This window comes from Prionailurus bengalensis, chromosome B2 (genome assembly GCF_016509475.1).
Source record: "Prionailurus bengalensis isolate Pbe53 chromosome B2, Fcat_Pben_1.1_paternal_pri, whole genome shotgun sequence".
NCBI lineage: Eukaryota > Metazoa > Chordata > Mammalia > Carnivora > Felidae > Prionailurus > Prionailurus bengalensis.
The window spans coordinates 115,623,291-115,644,087 of NC_057349.1; the positions used below are offsets into that span (position 1 = coordinate 115,623,291).

Consider the following 20,797-nt stretch of genomic DNA (forward strand, 5'->3'; position numbering starts at 1 on the left):
ACAATAAAAACAACTGAATAAGATTTCACTCATATAAATAATTCCTCTAGAGAATAGGCTGTGTATATGTACTACTACCTGCAGAACAGTCATAATTTTGGGATTCTTTTCAGTTCAAAAAGCATAAATCTTCAGAGACTTTTAAGGATCTTCATAGCAAAGAAACTGTGTCATTAGCTTAAACAGATGCAACTCAACTTTGTAATGTAAAGATTTCCAATATAGATTTATCCCAAAAGAAAAATGACATAAGTTAGCAATTCTAGAACATTTCCTCAATTTTGAGATAAAACAAAACAAAACAAAAACAATTATGTGTCTATTGAGTTAGATGTCATTGATTAAGTCAGGAGATAGAGAACTTTTAATATGAAATGAGTTCGCAGATGCAGTCAGTGTCTCCAGATCAACTTTCCCTGATGGTAACGAGGTCAGAGTCAAGCAATCTGAACAGGGGATTAAAGGACAGATTTCTGTACATCTGTACTTAAGTCTCTGAACTAAGAAAAGCAGGTTTCTATGGGTAACTTGAGAATGTACAGGCATAATGATGAAAAAGCAATGCCATAAAAATAGAGCCATCAATCTGGTCACTATAATTACAAGGACTTCTAAATACCTATTTTAATCATACGGTTCTATTAGCCTTTCTTCAGGGAACAAAATGCCTGTCTCCATCAGTTAAAGTACCATCAAAAATAAAATCACCACACCCAGTTTTATAATCAAATGGAAATAGATAGACAAGAATAATTATAGACCTATCTGATAAAATAACAAGATACTGACATTTTAAAGATATTTAACCATGTAAATGGTTACCAGCCAAAGGACATTTTATACTGGTGTGACAGCTCAATCAGAAAGAGACATTTTATTTTCATTCCCTTCGACCACCCCTATATTCCACACTATAGTGGGGGGTATCTAGACATCCAGAATATCAAATTATAGTATATAAAACATAAACTATTGGAAGGCAGCCCAAGTTGTGAACCATCAGCACACAGAAAGAGAAAGTTTCCAGAAGAGTAAAATAAAGTATGTCAAGACCATAAGTAATGCAATTATACAGCTAAAGGGTTGGGCGCTTCTTTCCCAGCTACTGCTACTAAATGACAAGAAACCTCCCTCTTCTACTCTGGCTAAATATCATGCCTTTTAAAAATAAGGACATGGAATGGCTACTGACCTAGACTGTTCCTGTTCATAGATTCTTTCTGTGAACTTAAAAACTGCCATCCTTCTGCAACATTAGCCAGATCAACTGAAAATTTGCTAGGGGAAAAAATAATGCATGAAATACGCAAATATTTTCATGGGCACTCAAGAATCTTGTAAACGGTACTTTTCATCAGTGGACTAAAGATAAATAAGAATTAGGTGAGGCAATCTACTATTTTAAGTATTATAAAGAGGAGAAAAATGTATCATGTTTCTTTGGCATAAATTTTTATAAAATGACACACTTGGAAAAGTTGATAACTGAGAGATCTCCCTATTGTACCTGAAGGGCACCATTTCTTGTTCCAAAGCCATATACTTTATAAGGCATAATGATGTGTTTTAAATGTAAAAGCACTAACTTGGGACTGGGTAGTTTTAATATTGCTTCAGAAGTTAGTTTATTTTAATACATAAATAAACATCATCTTAAATACTTCACTGACTGTACATTTATATTCTCTTTATAAACTCAAATGACAATTACTTGGTGAGGAAAAGGAAAATGGTCAAGCCTGCATTATCTAAGCCATGGGGCCAGCAACTTTTCCTGAAAGAGATTTATCTATATATTTCTCTCTCTCTCTCTTTCATTGCTGAGCACCTAGAAGGTAAGAATTTTATTTGTCTTTGAGTTTGTGTCTTTACTGCTTGGCATATTAAGCAATCAATTAATGATGGTTGAATAAATGCATTTATAAACAAATGAAAGAATGAACATAAGATAATTAAAAACAGAAGGTAGGATAATACCTAGTGCTGGTGAGGATATGGGGCAATTAGAACTTTCATGCTTCAAGTTGCACTATATATTGACACAACAAACCTGTTTACTACTCCCTAGTAAAGCTGAACATTAGCAAATCTTATTATGTGGAAATTCTACTTCCTGGTATAGGCTCCCCCTCTGCCAAATGAGTACATCTGTTCCACCAAAGCCATGTACTAGAATATTCACATACCACTATTATAAAGAGCTCAAAGAGAAAACAAATTACATGCCTCATATCAATAAAATGAATAAATTGTGACACTGTAACAAGATATAATATTTTACAACACTGACGTCAAATTGAGAATGGGTTTCATAAACTTCATGTTGGAGATGGAAATCAGTAAAGTACAGAATTCCTCTGGCCTAAATTAACCATTACTGTTAGAAGTCAGGGACAGTTGTCACCTTGGGTGGAGACTGCAAGGGACTGAGGTGGGCTTCTTGGGTGATGGTAATATTCTACCTTTTTATGTGGATTGTGGGTATATTTAGTGTGTGAAAATTCATCAAGCTATGCATTTATCAAACCATGTTTTTTAATGTACAATTTTCTGTATGTCTACACTGTATTTAAATAAGAAATTAAAATATGGATAAGGAGAAAGGTAACTGTGTATCTCATTGGATCAAATCTCCTATCCAGAAACACACTTCCACACACAAGTCAAGGACCATTAATACAGTGTGAATCTCATCCTGAGTGAGATTTAAATTTTTTAAGTCTGCATTTATGGCAAAAATATAATTTAGTAAAAATTTCTCTTGAAAATTCCTAAATCACTGAAAAAGACTACTTTATATGTTTTTCTTTCTACACTTTCTTGCATCAGCTCTTTGACTTCTAAAATTTTAGAATATCTTCCTTTAAAAGAAACGAGAATATCTTATCTGCAGAAGTTTAGGGGGGCGCCTGGGTGGCTCGGTCGGTTAAGCAGCCGACTTCGGCTCAGGTCATGATCTCAAGGTCTGTGAGTTCGAGCCCCGCGTCGGGCTCTGTGCTGACAGCTCAGAGCCTGGAGCCTGTTTCAGATTCTGTGTCTCCCTCTCTCTCTGTCCCTCCCCTGTCCATGCTCTGTCTCTCTCTGTCTCAAAAATAAATAAACATTAAAAAAAAATTAAAAAAAGAAGAAGTTTAGGCATTAAAATCTTCCTGCCTTTAAGATGGGTCAAATTCATCTTGGATAGAATAGTTGAGTTCTAGTCACCTTTGTATATTATGAGGTCATCCATCATATAAGGGCATCAAGTAAACTTACTTTCTGCTTTGTAACAATAAGTTCTTGAGAAATATTTATTTGAATTCATTTATATATGAATGCTATTTTTGCACAGTTCATACATTTCCCATAGCATCTATTATAATTTCCTTTTATTTAACATTATTCGGGAATCATGCCAGTTTTAGGTCACCATTAATGTCCTGACATTATTTAAATTTTGATTGCACTGCCACTGTTAATTCACAGAAAAACTCTGTGAGTTCATCTAATAAACATCTGTCTAGATTTTAACTCGTGTAGCAAACACAGAAATGGAGCTACTCTGCAAGTGAGTTGTTTGAAAAAGAAGGGAACTTGACCCATGATTTGATTTTCAACATAGAGAGTCCAAGCCCATCCCTACCTTGAATGTAAAAATAGAGTAAGTGGAGGAGAAAACTTCCTCCATAGCATACATTAAGTTTTCTAGGGGCGCCTGGGTGGCTCAGTCAGTTGTGCGTCTGACTCTTGATTTCAGCTGCGGTCATGATCTCCCGGTCATAGGATTGAGCCCTAAATCAAGTTCCTATGCTGAGCATGGAGCCTGCTTGGGTGTTTCTCTCTCTCTCTCTCTCTCTCTCTCTCTCTCTCTCTCTCTCTCTCTTCCCCCAGCTCCATCTGTCCCTCTCCCCTGCTCACACACCACACACTCTCTCTCTAAAATTAAAAAAAAAAAAAAAGGAAAAAAAGACTTTTCTAATCTTATTACAACAAAGCTGAAAATAATAAGATAATGGAGGTAATCTGTAAAGAAAGAGAAAAAAATAAAAATAAGCTAGGGAGTCTGAGATTTTCATTTCCATGGCTGGACCACAGAAAAGCCCAGCTTGGCAAGCATGGTCCGGGAGATGGTCTGAAGTTGCTAACATTCATGTGAAATTAACAGTAAGTGCTGATGGACGTTTTTTGATTACCAAACACGGTGACACCAGAGAGAGGGTAGGCTATTGAATTCTGATTGGTATTTTTCTTCTACAGAGACGCTTTGAAATCAAAACAACCATATGATATTATTAAAGGCATGTAACATATTCCCAAAGCTTTTGTAGAGCTACAGAAGCAATTCATAATTCTTGGTATAAAATCTAAAAATGCTCAGGAAAAAGGAGAAGAAAAATGTGGGAGGAATATCACAATAGTTTCTTTACTTTTCAAAACCACACATGTACTGGCTTCTGCCTAGATTCTAACTAAACCTCACCAGGCTTGCTGGAATCTAGGTTGAGAGAGCACATAGGTTTGCTTGCATGTGCATGTTGCTGTTAGTACATCAGAATCTGGGAAAGGAATGTGAGGGAATCACAGATTTGTAAAGACCCTGCATTTGATTTAAAGAGGGTTATATGCATCTTCTGCTCCTCTATTGAAAACCATTGCTATAAAATGGTAGGTTAAATAAATAAATAAATAAAAATAAAATGGTAGGTTGTAGCTATAACATTACTTTTGTCAGGACAAGATGGAGTTAAAAACAGCAGCCAAAGCAAGTAAATGCATTGTTTCTAAAATGACAACTGAATGATCACAGTTACAAAGTAGTTGGAATGACTGAAACATTGTGAAACCTCACAAATCTGTGTCTTATTGATATTTATCTAAATCTTGCTTCAAGTAGTATTTTTCTAAATACCACTATGTAGATGCAGTTAGTTTATGTACTGCATAATGTTACCTTGGTGTGGTGAAAGAAAAGAGTTGTGAGCTCTAGAGTCAGGCTTGGGTTAAGATGTGAGGCCAGCCCCTTAGAGTCACATGGTCTGAGCAACTCTACCTCCCAGCCTCAGGCTTCCTGGGGGTAAAATGGGGATATTAAGAGTTGCCATGAAACTAGAGAAATAATGTATGTAAACCTTCAACAATAGCACCTAGCATGCTGCAAATGTATTATAATGGGTGCTTTTTTACTACAACTTATACTGAACATTTATATTGTTTTATTTAATCATCAGTCAGTTACCAAAATTAGCTTATGAGTTGGTGCTCAGCTACCTTCATCACTGATGTACATGGAAAGTGCAAAAAATTTAAGCATAAATTTGAGTGGAAAACCAGGTCTCTAGGGACATGACTTGCTTATTGACATATTTCATTTAAAAGAAAAGCCGTAATCCAGATAACTTAGTGTGGAGTGTAATGTGGGGCTAGAACTCAACAATGCTGAGATGGAGATCTGAGCTGAGATCAAGAGTCAGCCGCTTTACCAACTGAACCACCCCACCCCCACCCCTTCAGATAACTTTTCAGTTTCCATCTTGCTATTAACTAATGTGGAAGAGTTCCTTTTTAGTTGGAAATCGAAGGAAGAAGTTTTTCTTCTAAGAAAACAGAAGTTTTCTTAGCTCTCTCATGGAAAGAAAGTGGAGGAGAGGAAGGAATTAGCATCACGTACGAAGAAGACATTATAGAATGTTATAACCTCAAGACTAGATATTCCCATAGCTATATATGAAAATTATAAGATCCCAATGATTATGTGTCTCATTCATTGTTATTAGCAACAAATATAAGGATTAACCTATCATAACTGCAGAAAAATGTTAATCAAATCAATGAATAAATTAAGAGTACTCTTATGTTTATAATAAAATAATTTTTGTTATTCAAAGTGAATTGAAGAGAAGCAAGAGGGAAAGGGTAAAACTGATGATATTTAAAACAAACTATTTTATTTTGGTATTTCAGATACATTCCCTTATAAGAATCAAAGAAAACATACACATTCAGCAACAGGATACACTTCCATAACCCAGCAGGAAGACATGTGCTGCTAATAATAAAAGATATTCATAAAAACAACTTCCATTATATTCAAGAAAGGCATGGGTAGCAACGAAATGTTATGTTTTCAGGATCAAAAGAAGATCATCAGTATCAATTGCCTAAACCCATTGTGGATAAACAAGATACTTTACAAACTTAAGCAAGTAAAGAGAAAATTTACAGTGTTGGATATTTTTTTTAAAAAAATAATTGTTATAAACATTTTACAATCATCTTAAGAGTAATTTCATTTAACACCTTAGGCTCAGGATGGTGAAAGGTCACTAAAATATTACCAGACACATTTTTATGAGATAAATTCAATTATAATTGTTGTGACTATTCCAGCCACAATTTAGACATTGAATCCAATTACCCATTTCATTTTCATTTATACCTCATGGGCTGGATCATTTATCATGTTTCATGATCATGATCAGAAGACACATGGAAAGTGATTTCTGGAGGTAACAAATTACCTACCATATTAGCATAGCTTACAAGATCCCGCCAACAACTACTATGCATAAATATGAGGTAATTAAATTTACAATGTGCAGGAGTGTTTGATACGCCACTTGCTTCCTTCGCAGCTGCCAAAAATCTCAGTTGCTAAATGTGGCAAACCCGTTTGGTTGCAAATCAGGAATCATTATGCCCCAGAACTCCAACAGGTAGCCAGTATGCAGTACCTCAAGACGCTAGGTGCACATCTTTCATCATCTGGTATTATTACTCGCCACCAAACCATCCATCATTACTGCAGAGACAGCAGGAAACGATAGTCCTGGACCTTTACATTACTGCTCCTTGAACTCTGTCTCATCCATCTTTTGTATCATTCCTGATTCACAACTAAGTACCCTCTGCTGCCTGCAAAACCAAGTGTGAACTTGTAACACCTTTAACCTACAGTGCTTCTCTAATAGTAATTGATTTCTCTTCATTACGGAGCCAGTGTTCAGAAAACACTACTCATGCTTGCTGATGCCGAAAGACGATTTTTAAAAGACCCGAGTTACAGAATTCTAGTAGTTGGAGGGAAATGTTTTGTTTTGTAAGTTAGGCTTCAGCCTTGCATTACAATTTTAGTTTGATTAATATTTGTTAATATTTATCCATAAAACTCATAAATACAGACTCAGATAGTAACAGACATAGATGCCTCTGCATACAAAGGGTATACCCACTGAAAAGAAAAGGTAGTTACAACATGTATACCAAAGGCAATATTTCAGCCTAAAATTTATTAATCAGTTTCAAATATGTCTGAAGTAAAAACAAGAACTTTAAGGTACTTAGTATGTCAAAACTGCAAAACGTGTTTATCCTAAACACAATACAAACAAAAGAGAAAGATTCAAAGTTAGATACAATAATACTCGTGAAAACTGCCTTTTAAAATAAATCTCTCACTTACACCCTTTTCCCCCCTTCTTCACCAACTGCTAAGAGAACATTCAAAAATGATACCCGTTACATAGTGGTTGGCATACAATAAACTATCCCAAACTAAAGGGTTTTAATTCCGCTCCATCTGAATGCTGTTATAAATGTTTAATAAATCAAAATGATCAAAATGTTCCCAGTGGCAGATTGGGATTCGGTTTCCAATTCAAATTCTCTTTAATATATGGCTTCTCTGACATCTTGCATTTCTGCCATCTACGTTGAATCTCAAACACCCTGCTTTTCATCATTACCATGCATCCACCAGTCTGGTCATGGTAACTACTTTCAAACAATCCCGCACAATACAGAGAAATGTCAAACCTGGTGGGGGTTTTAAGATAGGAAAATTACGGCAGATGAGAACTCTTATCTACCCTTAAGTAAATATTTTTAAGCCACCTGCTGCAATGAATGGCATTCTTTCAGGATTGAGAAATGCTGCTGGACAAAAGTCTTAGAAAATCCCCCTCCTTCCAACGTTGTAAAAAACTGATGTAAGAAAAAGGTGTGTCTAGGAGCATTATAATCAGGGGCAATCAAATACTGAAGAGCAGAGAAAGTGAAGTCTTTAGAGAGCTTGCCTTATTTCTATGAAGTATAGTTTTTACATGCAACAGGAAAAAAGCATTTCACTTAGCCTCAAATCCAATCAGAAACCCACACTGAACAAGCAGGGAAAAGAATATTCACACATGATATGTTTTCCATGTGTTTTTATATGTGGATAATGTCAGGAAGAAAGAAAAAAAAGACATCTTTAAACAGGGTTCTCTTTCTAAATTTTCCATTTAATTGAATACATCTGCTTTTATCCTAAGTTTAACAACATGAAAAATTACAATAATATTTGCTAAAGTCTATGAAATAGGAGGTTACGAAATACAAAAGTGTTTCTATGCACTGAGTACTTATTGTTTAATTTGTCTTGTGATGAATCCTTATTCAACATCCTATAATTACTCAAAACTTTTCCCCGTATGCCTATAGATTTTAAAACTGTCTCTCTTAGTAACACAAGCAAAAGCTTACAACTGAAATTATGATCCATGCTATTCAATAAGCTTTCCTACAAGTCTTCTGATTTCTGTATATAGTACCATATACTTCACCTTGTATGCCAAGCTCACTGCTCCTTCCCCTGTCATCATCCCTCAGCCTTGACTTGTTCTTTCCAACAAATACTCCCTTGAGGACACCTCACCATCTCAAGCTTTTATGAATATTAGAGCCCCCCTAAACTCCATGCAAAGTCACCATTCTCCAAATCATCCCCCATCCTGGTTTTCTGAAACAATTATGAACATGTGTAACCTACTCCAAAACTCCCCAAAGTCCCCAAATCAAATCAGATTACAAAACATATTTCTATTTCTTAGTCTGGACTCAAATTCCTCCACAATTAGGGCTCAAAGTGCACTTTTGGTTCATCTCAGACTTTTCCCCTGGAAAACACTATGCCATAGTCAATATTTAATACTGTTCACAAGAGCATGTATTTCCCCACACCTTCTGCTTGAGATTCCTTTTCCTTACCTTCAGCTATCAAGAGCCTGCCCTCCATCAGTGGTATGATGAAACTTCATCTCCCCAGTACATTCCCTGCCCACCAACGGCAGTAATGAGGCTGTCCTCCTCTGCTCTACAGATTAAATCCATGCCTTTCATAAGGCGTTCTACAACCCACGTTCTTTGTGTTTCTTTGGCAACAATTATTTGATTATATCTGCTGGGTATTGGCCAAGGTGCTGTCTATAGAGACACAGTAATGAATGAGCAAAGAGGATAGTCCTTGACTTTGTCAGTCTAGTGATGGAGGCAGATGTTGGGAACACATTTATATTTTGAAGACTCATAAATAAATGCTACAGGCAGAAAAAGCTGAGGCCCTAAGGTGGAAGACAGCATGCTGTATTAAAGCAAATGAAACCAAGCCAATGTTGGTGAGCAAGGAGAGCCTCATGAAGGACTGAAGAGGGCAGAACCAGGTGAAGGTGGGCTTGGACACTATGATGAGATGCAATAATATATGTGAAAACTGCCTTTTAAAATAAATCTCTCACTTAAACCCATTTTTTTCCTTCTTCATGAACAAAAACCCATCAGAACCTGGGGAGCACAGTCTGACTGACTTTGTGTAGTCTGAGCAGTCTGACTGCCATGGGAATACTGACTTGGAAGAGGCAGGTGCTGATGTGGGGAGAGCACTGAGGAGACCTTTTATAAAAGCAGGTGACTCAGTGGAAGTGATGGCAGTGAAGGTAAACAAAGTACTGAGCACCCAGAGGATATGTAATAAAATTCAGACAAATAAAGGAAATAGCCAATTAATACACACATTTCTGTTTACCCTACCTCAACGCCGCAAACCTATTTGAGGCTATTGTCTTGTGCAAATATTTGTTCTGCACATGCTAATAAAAGACCTTTTGAAACTGTACAGTTAAATAATTTTGGAGAAGAAATTAATCATTCTCTTGTTCTAGAAAATAACTATCATTTGGCCTTCAGGTATTCCAAAAAAAAAAAACTGAAAAGAAATCAGAATGAATATGAAATGAGGATATGAAATAATATAAAATAAGAATATGAAAGCATGCATGTATTTGAGAAAAGAAGTGCAGGTGGAGGGAACAACAAAACAAAGGCCCTGAGGTAGGAGTAAGTTTGGAGGAGTCAATATGTCTGTGGTGGATTGAGGAAGGAGGTGAGTGATAGGAAATGAATTTTGATTGATGCCCAGGGGTTATTTCATTTAAGGCCTTTTGTCCCAGGAAAGAGCTGTGATTTCTTTCCCCCCCTTAATGTGAAGGGAAGCTGTTGGAGGGGTAACAGGTAACATGAGAGTAGCAATGGTTTCCTCCATATGTATTTGAAGATGAAAGAAAATGCCAATGGAAATTAGGAAGATGTAAATAACCATGTGGGTAAAGTTTCTTCCTAACAAGGGAACAGGTAACTATTCAGTTGTTGTTTGTTTTAACACAATGACAGATTCTGTGCCATAACCACTAAATCTGATTGCAAATTGTGCGGTGCTACAGAAAGACAACAAAATATTTTCTTAGTTTAAGGCTCAGAAAGCAGAAAATGAGAGCAAAACAAAGTTAACTTCCAAAGTATATCCTAAATTTGGAAGTAGCCTTGTCCTTTACCCGGTAAGAGATGAGAACACATCTGTAAGCCACGATTTTTCCAAAAACAAACATGGGAGCTAAGACAAAGCTGTATAAAGAGAAGCTGTTGTAGATTTACAAGTCAAGAAAAGCTGCCTGCATTTTGCCACAATTATTTAGTCTCTGTTCAATTCTCATTCCCCAGCCCTCACTTTTAACACCTAAATGGTACAACTTTTTCTATTTTATAAAAACTGATAACTATGAAGTAAACACAATCCATGCCGAGGGCTAACAAAATATAAATGTTTACCTGTTCTTATTTGTGTTGGCTTGATGATTGTTTTTAATTCTTTCTAGACTAAATGTTCCTTAGAAAAGGAAATGACATGATTTATATTCACCCAGATGAAAGAAAAGTGCTTTGTTAAGTAATATGATAAACTTTGTTAAACAAGTTGGTTTTGACCGATTTACTAAATATTTGACTACTACCTAACATTTTGTGAATGTTTTCTGTTTTCTGTGTATTTCTTAGTTTGTATTATTAGTAAGTCAGTCCCTGATGACATTTTACTCATAACCAGAATGTGTTTTTGCTAGCTCTTTTTTTTTTTTTTCAACGTTTATTTATTTTTGGGACAGAGAGAGACAGAGCATGAACGGGGGAGGGGCAGAGAGAAAGGGAGACACAGAATCTGAAACAGGCTCCAGGCTCTGAGCCATCAGCCCCGAGCCTGACACGGGGCTCGAACTCACGGACCGCGAGATCGTGACCTGGCTGAAGTCGGACGCTTAACCGACTGCGCCACCCAGGCGCCCCTTTGCTAGCTTTTAAAAGGATGCGAACATCTCAGCGGTAAACAGTTTATGTTAACTGTAAAAGCCAACCACCAAAACTCACATGTCAGTCGTATGCTGGTAATGGAAGCCAACTACTATGGACTCTCTAGAAGATGAAGTGGTCGGAGAGGAGAAAGGACTAGAGAATTATAACTCCTGAAGTAATGTCCGACATACCTCCACAACCCTTACATTGCCATCTTTACTCACTGTACTGCTAAAAATACTATGAATTAGCTCTCTGCCTCATTAATTGATTTCAATCTGTCACCTATAGAACTTCTGTTTAATTAACATTCTATAAGACTCTCACAGTACAACATTATTTATCAAAATAGTGCTTAACAGAGGGTTTGAACGGAATAGCTCCTTAGATATGGTATTTTCTTTTTGTTCGAGGATCTTACTTTTTCCTAGAGAATTAGAGATGTGACCAAAATCAAAGTCAAAAATCTGTGCCAACATATTCAATACTTCTACGTTTTCCTATAAAATTAATTAAATTATAAATTGCTTTTAGAGAGCTGGACCATGTCTGCTGTTTCTTCCCAATTTCCTGGTGCTTATTACTTAACCATTTTAAGTGCTCAATAAAGGCTGCTAGCTGATTTTCCAATGAAGTTGCAAACTGACTTCATTGCTTCCTTTTTAGTTTGGGGTAAGGGAAAGAAAAATAGTCAGCAGGGAGGGGAATATAAATTACAAAGATACTGTTAGTTCCTGAAGTTAATAGAAGTCCTCTGGAAGAAATGGACCCAAATTACATTTATCACAAATTCTCAAGGAAAGTACAGGCCTAGGAACAGTGCTCTGAAATCAAATTCCCTAGAGTTCACAGAGAGAATTATTCGGCATGCAAATTACTCTGCTTCCTCTTTGATCCTTCTCAAATTCTTAAGAAGTAGCTCCAACAAAAGCAAACTCCCCAGAGATTCACTAGAAAAGTCAGTGACCAGCACCTCAACTGCTAAACATTATGTAGAGCTCTGTACATGAATCACCTATGAAAATACACTCAAAAATCCTCTGGGAAAGAGCTCTGATTGCATTTTTATTTTTGAAACAAACAAAACAAATAACACGAAAATAACCGCATGGGGAAAATCAGTGCTGCACTCTGCCATTTTCATGAAGTAGCCTAAGAAAACCCGGGGGAGGAGGAAATTAACAGGAAGAGGTATTTGAAATAATGGTGTACAAAAATGGATGGAACAGCGTTTCTGTACTAACATACTGTCTAAAATGAGGACATCTAGTATCCTTTTGCTCATTTAGAATTTAAAAATGTACCAGACGTCTTGTATATTGAATCACCTGAATTACAAGTAGCTACAATGAATGAGAGGAGACTCCAAATGTTTCTTTTATCATACTCAAGGGTAGCAAAGTGACATTTTAAAGCACACAACATTTGGAGCCTACTCCGAATTTGAGACATTTTGGTACCCCCTGACTGACTGTATGTGCTTTCCTAACTGTATAGGGGCCGTATGTTGTTAATTCATGTGCTCTTAGACTTTCATTATAGTTCAGATTTCATAAAATATAGATGTTTAAACTGAATTCTCCAGGATAACTCCAAATTTCCTGTCAAGGTGACTAGTTTTCACAACAGAAGCAAAGAAAAGAGATCTTCAAGTCACCATAAAGAAAAAGGATCTTTTTATGAATGCATTAAAGTCTGACAGTTGTGCTATGAAAACTAGTTAAAAATCAATAGCGTGGGGTATTAAGCAGCATGCTGAAGGACTCGAGCCAGAAATTCCTTTAACTACCAACGAACAAAAGTAGGAGTATGTCGTGTTTTCCACTTCCCAAACGTTCTTGCTTCAAATATTAAAATGAAATATTCAGACCTGATTTTTAATATTCTATACAAAAAAGACTAGAATACAACATATTGGTCAAGTGAAACTTAGGTTTAAGTGAAAGAAATTCATGCTAAACTTAAAGTCATCCTTACTAGTTCATAGAAGAAGAGAGACAGATTTAGACACTACAAAACACCAGGTGCTATCATCCTTTGGCGGATACCAGAGATCTCCACACCAAGTGTAGGGGAGGCGGCACATGTCTCCTCATCCATCCCCTTTGTCTTCTAGTTTAGGGTCAGTCCCACCCCTGTGACTTGGACTAAATAATTGTATTTATTACTTGTTAGGGAAGTATCGATCATCTTCACAAAAATAGTGTGGTAGATGCTGTAGCAAACAAAGATAAACTAGATGGGCTCTGATGGAACAAAAACTACAAATGATTTCAGTAAGAACAGAACTTGAAAGAAAAGTCCAAATGGAAGGGCACCTGGGTGGCTCAGTCAGTAGAGCATTGTACTTCGGATCAGGTCACGATCTCGCGGTTCCCGGATTCCAACCCCCATGTCCAGCTCTGAGCTGCCAGTTCAAAGCCTGGAGCCTGCTTCACATTCTGTGTCCCCCCCTCTCTCTGCCCCTCCATTGCTTGTACGCGCATGTGCGCACACTCTCTCTCTCAAAAATAAACATTTTAAAAAATACTTAAAAAATAAATTTATTAAAGAGAAAAAGGAAAGTCCAAATGGACATGCAATTAGATTGGACCTCTTTCCTTCTTTACCTGTGTGATGAGTAACTGGCACCGAGCAAGTGATTCCATTAACAGCTTGGCATTCACCAAATAAGCTATGATCCCACTCCATACTTGTCCCACATATTATGAGAACAGCTTTCTTCCACATGACAAAATTCCAAACTGTATGTCCTTGAAAATTAAGTTGCACATCCTTTGTACATATTTCCTCAGTTCCTATCTTACCTGCATAGACTTAATAACTCTCTCTGAATAACACTGCTTATACTCTGGAAGCCCGTGTACAAATGTTCTCTACTGGACATTCCAGTTTTCTCTCCACACGCAACCATACAACTTTGGACACTTATGGGAGGTAGTAACCTCTCTATCCCCAAGTGGATGAGATCAAAGAAGTGTGTAGCTGTACTGGTATCCTGCGGCCCCGAGGAGAGACCCTAGTTTAGGATAGAACACAAAACTATGGATTGCAGAGGGAAGGACTGGAAAGAACTTTGATCTTTCATGACTAAATGAATCAATCCTGAAAACTACATCCATACCCTCCAGGTACAAAAGTCAGTAAATATCCTTATTTTTAAACTAGCTTGTATTGTCTTACAGAGGGAAGTATCAACAACAATCCAGATCCCTATCGTTTGAAACACCAAAATCTGTTTGACAGGTCCACCTCACTGAGTAAGATTGGATTCCGACACCCACCCTACTTATGCTACAGCTAGAGGTCACCAGTATTCAGTAGGAATAGATAAAATTATTAAGTGAAATAAGTCCAGAGCATTTTGATGATGGCTGATAGTTGGCACTAAACTTTAAAACTCAAACCAACAACAGAGACAAACAAAAACCTTGTATTTTTCACATTAAATAACTTAAAAGGTAATGAGTTTCACAGATAAAAACACAAGAAAAGGGTAACACATAGGAATAGAAATCGAGCATCAGTTGGAGCAGACAGAGAATTTTACAGAAGTTTCTTGTGGGTCAGTTGCTTAGAAATGTAAATGGACCCTTGATTCAGAGAGGTGGGGAAGAAAGAAGATGGTAAATGAGGTAAAGGATGAAAATCTGTAACATAACTTAGGCTACAAAGTCAGTGTTTTTAGTTTGAAGCTTGTAAACACCATTTCAACCTGTAGTTCACATTTTTACACTTCAATTTTGTAGAAAGATTGAGCAAAAACATCTGCTCTTTATCTCATTTCTGTAAAAACTTTTTGTCAATAAAGACTGGCTTCCACAAGCTAAAGACATTATCATTACTCAAAATGATCTGGAAGCAATGCTAAAGTCATGACAAAGTAAATTCTGCTCCAGCATACTTTTTTTCTTTACTTTTCTTTTCTTTCTTCTTCTGGCTGTGGGAAAACAGAGATCAATACTCTTCAACGCCAGAATTTTGCAGTGAAATTTTCATTTGTACCTAGCAAAAGAGCCTTAAGCATGCCCTGTCACTTTCAGTTTAGGAGAAAATGCACTAATAAACTCTTACCCTTGGGTCATTTTTGACAACAGGCAATACTATGCCAGGTCTTATTAAAGACGATTCATATCACTGCCCCCAAAATTTCCTTTAAAATTACCATCTTTTGTATCGAAGTAACAGGATGTCAGTTTTAAAACTGCCATTGAGAGACAGGACCTGTCACCATAGTTAATTCTCAGCACTGTTTTAACACCAGGACAGCTGACCCCAAAGGGCGGGTGTTTTGGTTAACAATATTTATTCGGTGGTTATCCGCACAAACAAGAAAACTTATTGCTATACGTTAGTTTTCAAATAAAACAGCAAGCAAAGTATCACTTGTAAGTATTAGATACGTGACAACTGAAAATATGTTGAAAAGAAAATAAAACTGCTAAAACTATCAAAATGTTTCTAAAATGTTAGCAGACTCTGGATAGCAAAATTCAAAGTATTTTAATCCAACAGGTCCCATGTAAAGTCTAAAACAAAATTATAGATTAAATGGCAGAACTTTCTTTAAAAAAGAAAAAAAACGGCCAAAGTTTTCTATGAAGTCCAAGGATCCTCCTTTTATGAATCATATCGAAATACTTATTCCACAAGTAACGCTCCTAGGACAGCCATAATACATTTGTCGCCAGGTAAAGAAAACCCAGCTTTGATAAAATGATAAAATCTACTCTTTGATTCAGATAAACAAGAGAGATCCAGTAATGCCAAAACAAATCTCTTCTAAAATACACAGACATAAAACAGCTATGAAAAAAAGGAAATATAGCTCCAAAAGGGAGCACCTGGATAAAAGCTTCAACTCTGCCTTCTATAAACTGTTGCATACACCGTAAGACCACTTCTTCACAAAATGATATATGCTTATCTAAAAATACACACAACACCACACATACACAAATAACTTGAAGGTATTCAGAAGGTCACTAACGGCACTATTAAAAGCCACCAGCTCCTTCAGTGGCTGTAGCCAATGCACACAGGCTAGCATGCAGACACAGTGAGCATGACTCCAGGGCACGCCTACCTTCCTGTAGCCATAGCATGCTAACCACTCTGGAGGCTACCCTAGGACACCTTCAGGCTTGCCAGAGTAGGCTCAGGTGACAAAGCTGTTGCAACAGGCTCAACGGAGAGGAGCACACAAGCATCTACGAGCATAAAAACTGTCCACCTGAACACTGCCTGAGCACTGAACACTGAAACATTATCGTATTTCCCTATTATTCAGTTAGCTGGGGCTGTGACTTCATGAACTGAAGCACAGCCTATTAGCTGACTCTGGAGACACGAGAGAAGTTTTATTTAAAATAAGTCGTATCAAATCTACAAAGGTAAACTTTTTTAATGAGCTGTAAGATGTCTCAAGACAAAAGCATTATGAAGGGCTAGTAACATTATAAGATAAAGCTGTAGCGGAAAAGAATGAGCCCAGCATCAGGAGTCAAGAAATGCAGGGTTAAATTTTGGTTTAGCCAATTATTAGATTTTTGTGGCTCTGGGCAGTTATCAAATAGTCTGAGTTTCAATTTTCTTCTCTCTAAAGTATTAAAGGTTAAAGTATTAAAATCAAGTAAATCTTGAAATAAAGTAGGTAAAGACATTCGATGTCAAGGATTGAACACAGATTAACTTGAATATGGATATATCTCATGTTCTGCTTCCAGCCTCTGGGCCTTGACATGTGCCTTGTTCTCTGCCTGGCACTTCTGTTGGCACTGCTTTCTCTTGTCCCTGCCCCCACGTCCACATCCCTCACCTGGACAACTTTTCTCAACCTTTAGATCCCATCAAAGAAGACTCGCTCACAAAGACCTTGCTTGATGCCTTGGACAAATCTCAGTCAAGGTTAGACTTTCTTGTTAGGATCTCCTAAACTTCTTAAGGAGACTTAGGTGGTTTATAACTATTTACATTTGTGTCATTATTGACTGATGCTGGAGTCTATTCAACAGAGCTGCATTTCATCAACATTTTCACATAGGAAAATAGATTACCCATTTTTAAGGGTTCAGCTCAACTGCCACCTATTAAAGAGGTCTTCCAGATCACCCTCGCTAAAATATTCATCTCCATCATTTTGAGTGTTTGTTTTTCTTCATAACACATACCATAACTTGATACTATATCTCCAGTATTTTCCTATAGAGTATACCTAACATACCTCAGTGTTGAACTCCACAGGGTCAGGGACTTTGTATTTTATTTACAATTTTATCTGCACAACCTAGAACAATGTATGGAATATATCAGGGACCCAATAAATTTTGAACGAATTTAATACACATTTTGCACTTGTATCGTTTCTCCAGTATTCACCACAGGTACGTACTGACACGTCATATTCCTTACAATTCCTCTAGTAACTTTAGTATTCAAGGATATTAAGAAGGACCTCTTAGGAAGTCTAACTTCCTAAGATTCTCTAGGGGAGCAGAATTGGTGAACACCTACCACTGGGTTTTGATACTGTTAAAGTTTACAGGTCCACATGGAGATAGGAACTCAACCTTGACCTCATGGCCACAATGCTCTGTGGAAGAGCAAAAGTAGTATCTCTGCAACTATTTTAAGCAGAGAAAGCAAGTCTAAAATTAAAATGCAAACTAGATGGTGACAATATGGAATAAAGTGTTTTATATGGCTAGCCCTATGAGAGCTTTTAAAAACAGATCCCTTTCTACAGAAAACACTGCTTAAAACCGTGTGCAACAAATATACAACAGTCTTATTTTCCCTTAAGACATTAGCAGAATTTTTATATGTTATAACTTTTTGGTGACTTGAGACAAGGAGCACCAGGTTTAAAAATCAATCAAAATACCTACAAGGTGCCTTTGTTCTAACAAAGACAAGCTGTTTCATGAAATAAAAGCAACTTTACCTCTTACGATAAGTTGAGCAAAATTGGACACACCGGAGCCTCGTTCTGACTGAGTTACACAGCGATACAAATCCTGGTCAGTTTTGGTCACTTCCTGCAATCTAAAGGAAGCAGCAAATCTTCTGTGATTGATGTTCTTGGTCTGGGCCACTGGTATATCTTCTCCGTTTCGTCTCTGCAAGCAGAAACCAAGCTTTAAAAACAGTTTCTTAACATTTCCATAAATCTAAAACATCTTAGCAACCAGTATATGTGATAAGTTATTCTTGTTCCTAAATTAGGAGGAAAAGGTCTATGTAGCCCCAACAAATTTTTACCATTGTAATCCAATCCAAAACAAAACAAAAACAAACATGGAAATAAATATTGGCATCCTTTAAGAGTATAGCACTGACATTATAGATTACAACTCTTTTCCATAAAATTGTTATTAGCTCAGAGTGTATGATGAACAGAACAGTTAATAGCCCCACGGCATATAATTCACTGCTCTCCTTTTCTGGAGGAGCTCAATGGGAGCTTCTTTTAGCCCTTACACTCCATTGCATGTGCTATAATAGGTTTGTCTCCATGAGAAAATCAAGACCACGACCAATGCATCTTAGTATGCTAAAAGTGTAGCGTATAATCGACCACAGAATGACAATAAAATACTGAAGAATAATTTAGAGTCAAACAAAAATCTGTACTCTTTGCAAACTTTATCTCTTTGGCATTAATGACAGCCCATTTATACCGTTTAAGAGAAGTAATCAAAAGAACCTAAATGCTAATAGCATATCTGTCAACTTTCAAAATGAAATACTGAAAAGCATATTTACGATATCAGGGTGTCTCACACAAGACCAGTAAGTGTAAACTATAAAGGAAATGGTTGAAAAATTCAACTATAATAAAATTTATAACTTCTATATGTTAAAAGGCATCATAAATAAAGTGGGGGAAAAAAACACACCACAAACTGTGATAAGATATTTGTCGTGGAAATAATCCATCAAAAGATAAATAGCCAGGTTATGTAAAGATCTTCAACAATTCAATAAGAAAAAAGACAAACAACCCCATCAAGACATGGACAGGCTATAAAAAGAGAAAATGTATATGTCTAATAACCATGAAAAGAGATCCTCAACCCAAATTTTAAAATATCTATATGTCAAAGATAACACAAAGGACAAAGAAAAGCCGTAACTACGAGAAAGGGTCATGATCCTTAACTTCATGTGTTGTTGGTCAAATGCTAAGTATCCCTGGTATCCTTTCATACTAATAAAACATCATTTCATACTACTAGATACAGGAAATAAAGCCCTTACAATTACTAGTGGAAATGTAAATGCTACAGTCATTTTATAGGATAATATGTTACTATCCAGTAAATTTGAGGATGTATATACCTTGGCGCCCAGCAATTCCCCATCTGCATTTCTACATCTGAATCTTTTTGCATATGATAAGAATGTTGAACTCAGAATTGTTTCAATATGGGAATACTTCAACATAGGAAAGATCCAAATTTTCATATCCATCCAATAAAATACAATATACAAGTTTAACTGTGCAAACTCAGACCAGCAGTATCCTGGTAAAATGCTGAATAGCTAGTTCTTAACCAAAAATATAAAGTGTTGATTTGTATTGTGTCTCAATTTCTGTAAACATTCCCACTATGGTCACTTTCAAATTACCAATATAATGTCACTTGGCTCCTAAAATTACTGAAAAATTAGCAATTGGCAATCACAACCAGCTCCCTGATTCCACTGATTCAAGGTACATGTATACATGTTTAAATCTCAAAAAAAAATCCTTAACAAAAATTAATTATATGAAATGAAAATGCAAAATGTCAATTTCTTTTAAATTCAGTGGTGGATACATTAGTGGCCATCTTACTGTTTTCTGTAATTTTTATAATTAAAATACTTTGTATTTTTTTAAAGGAGTAAATAGTAAAGGGATCATTATAATACTTCAGTTTTTTTTTTTTTTTTTTTTTTTTTTTGGTGAGAGAGAGAGAGACCCACCTACTCCATGATTTTTGCACCAAGATCTCTGACCATCCCCCTGGATAATAAGGAAGAGAAAATGCAGCTTATATTCAGAAGCCCTAAGATATAAATCCGTAAAATCAAGTCTAAATTCTCTTTCCCTACAAACCATGTAAAAAAATATCCATTACATATGCAAATCTCAGGCTGCCCTTTTCAACTATCACATCACTTGATATGATCTTTCCAACTGGAAGGTGCTTAACACTCATTCTACCTGCATACGCTCTCAGTCTTCTTCCTCTAACTTACCCTCCAGTACTGCCCTCAACCTTCCACCACCTTCTTCTCTGCCATTTATACTTCTCAGTTCTTGTGCAAGGCCAGCCAATTCCTGTGGCCACTCTGCCCTCTGAATTATCTTGTGCGGGCACACACACACCCATGTCTT

The 20,797-nt window shown here is 36.6% G+C and overlaps 1 protein-coding gene across 10 annotated transcripts in view; it reads right to left on the reverse strand.

The window, feature by feature from the left end:
- The window catches only part of PTPRK (protein tyrosine phosphatase receptor type K), a 562,492-nt gene that overhangs the window by 242,997 nt on the left and 298,698 nt on the right, over nt 1–20,797 (reverse strand). For all 10 annotated transcript variants that reach the window (XM_043592298.1, XM_043592299.1, XM_043592297.1 and 7 more), the window contains exon 6: nt 18,356–18,530. In XM_043592298.1, coding sequence (XP_043448233.1) covers nt 18,356–18,530 — 175 coding nt within the window. The remainder of the gene's footprint in view (nt 1–18,355; nt 18,531–20,797) is intronic.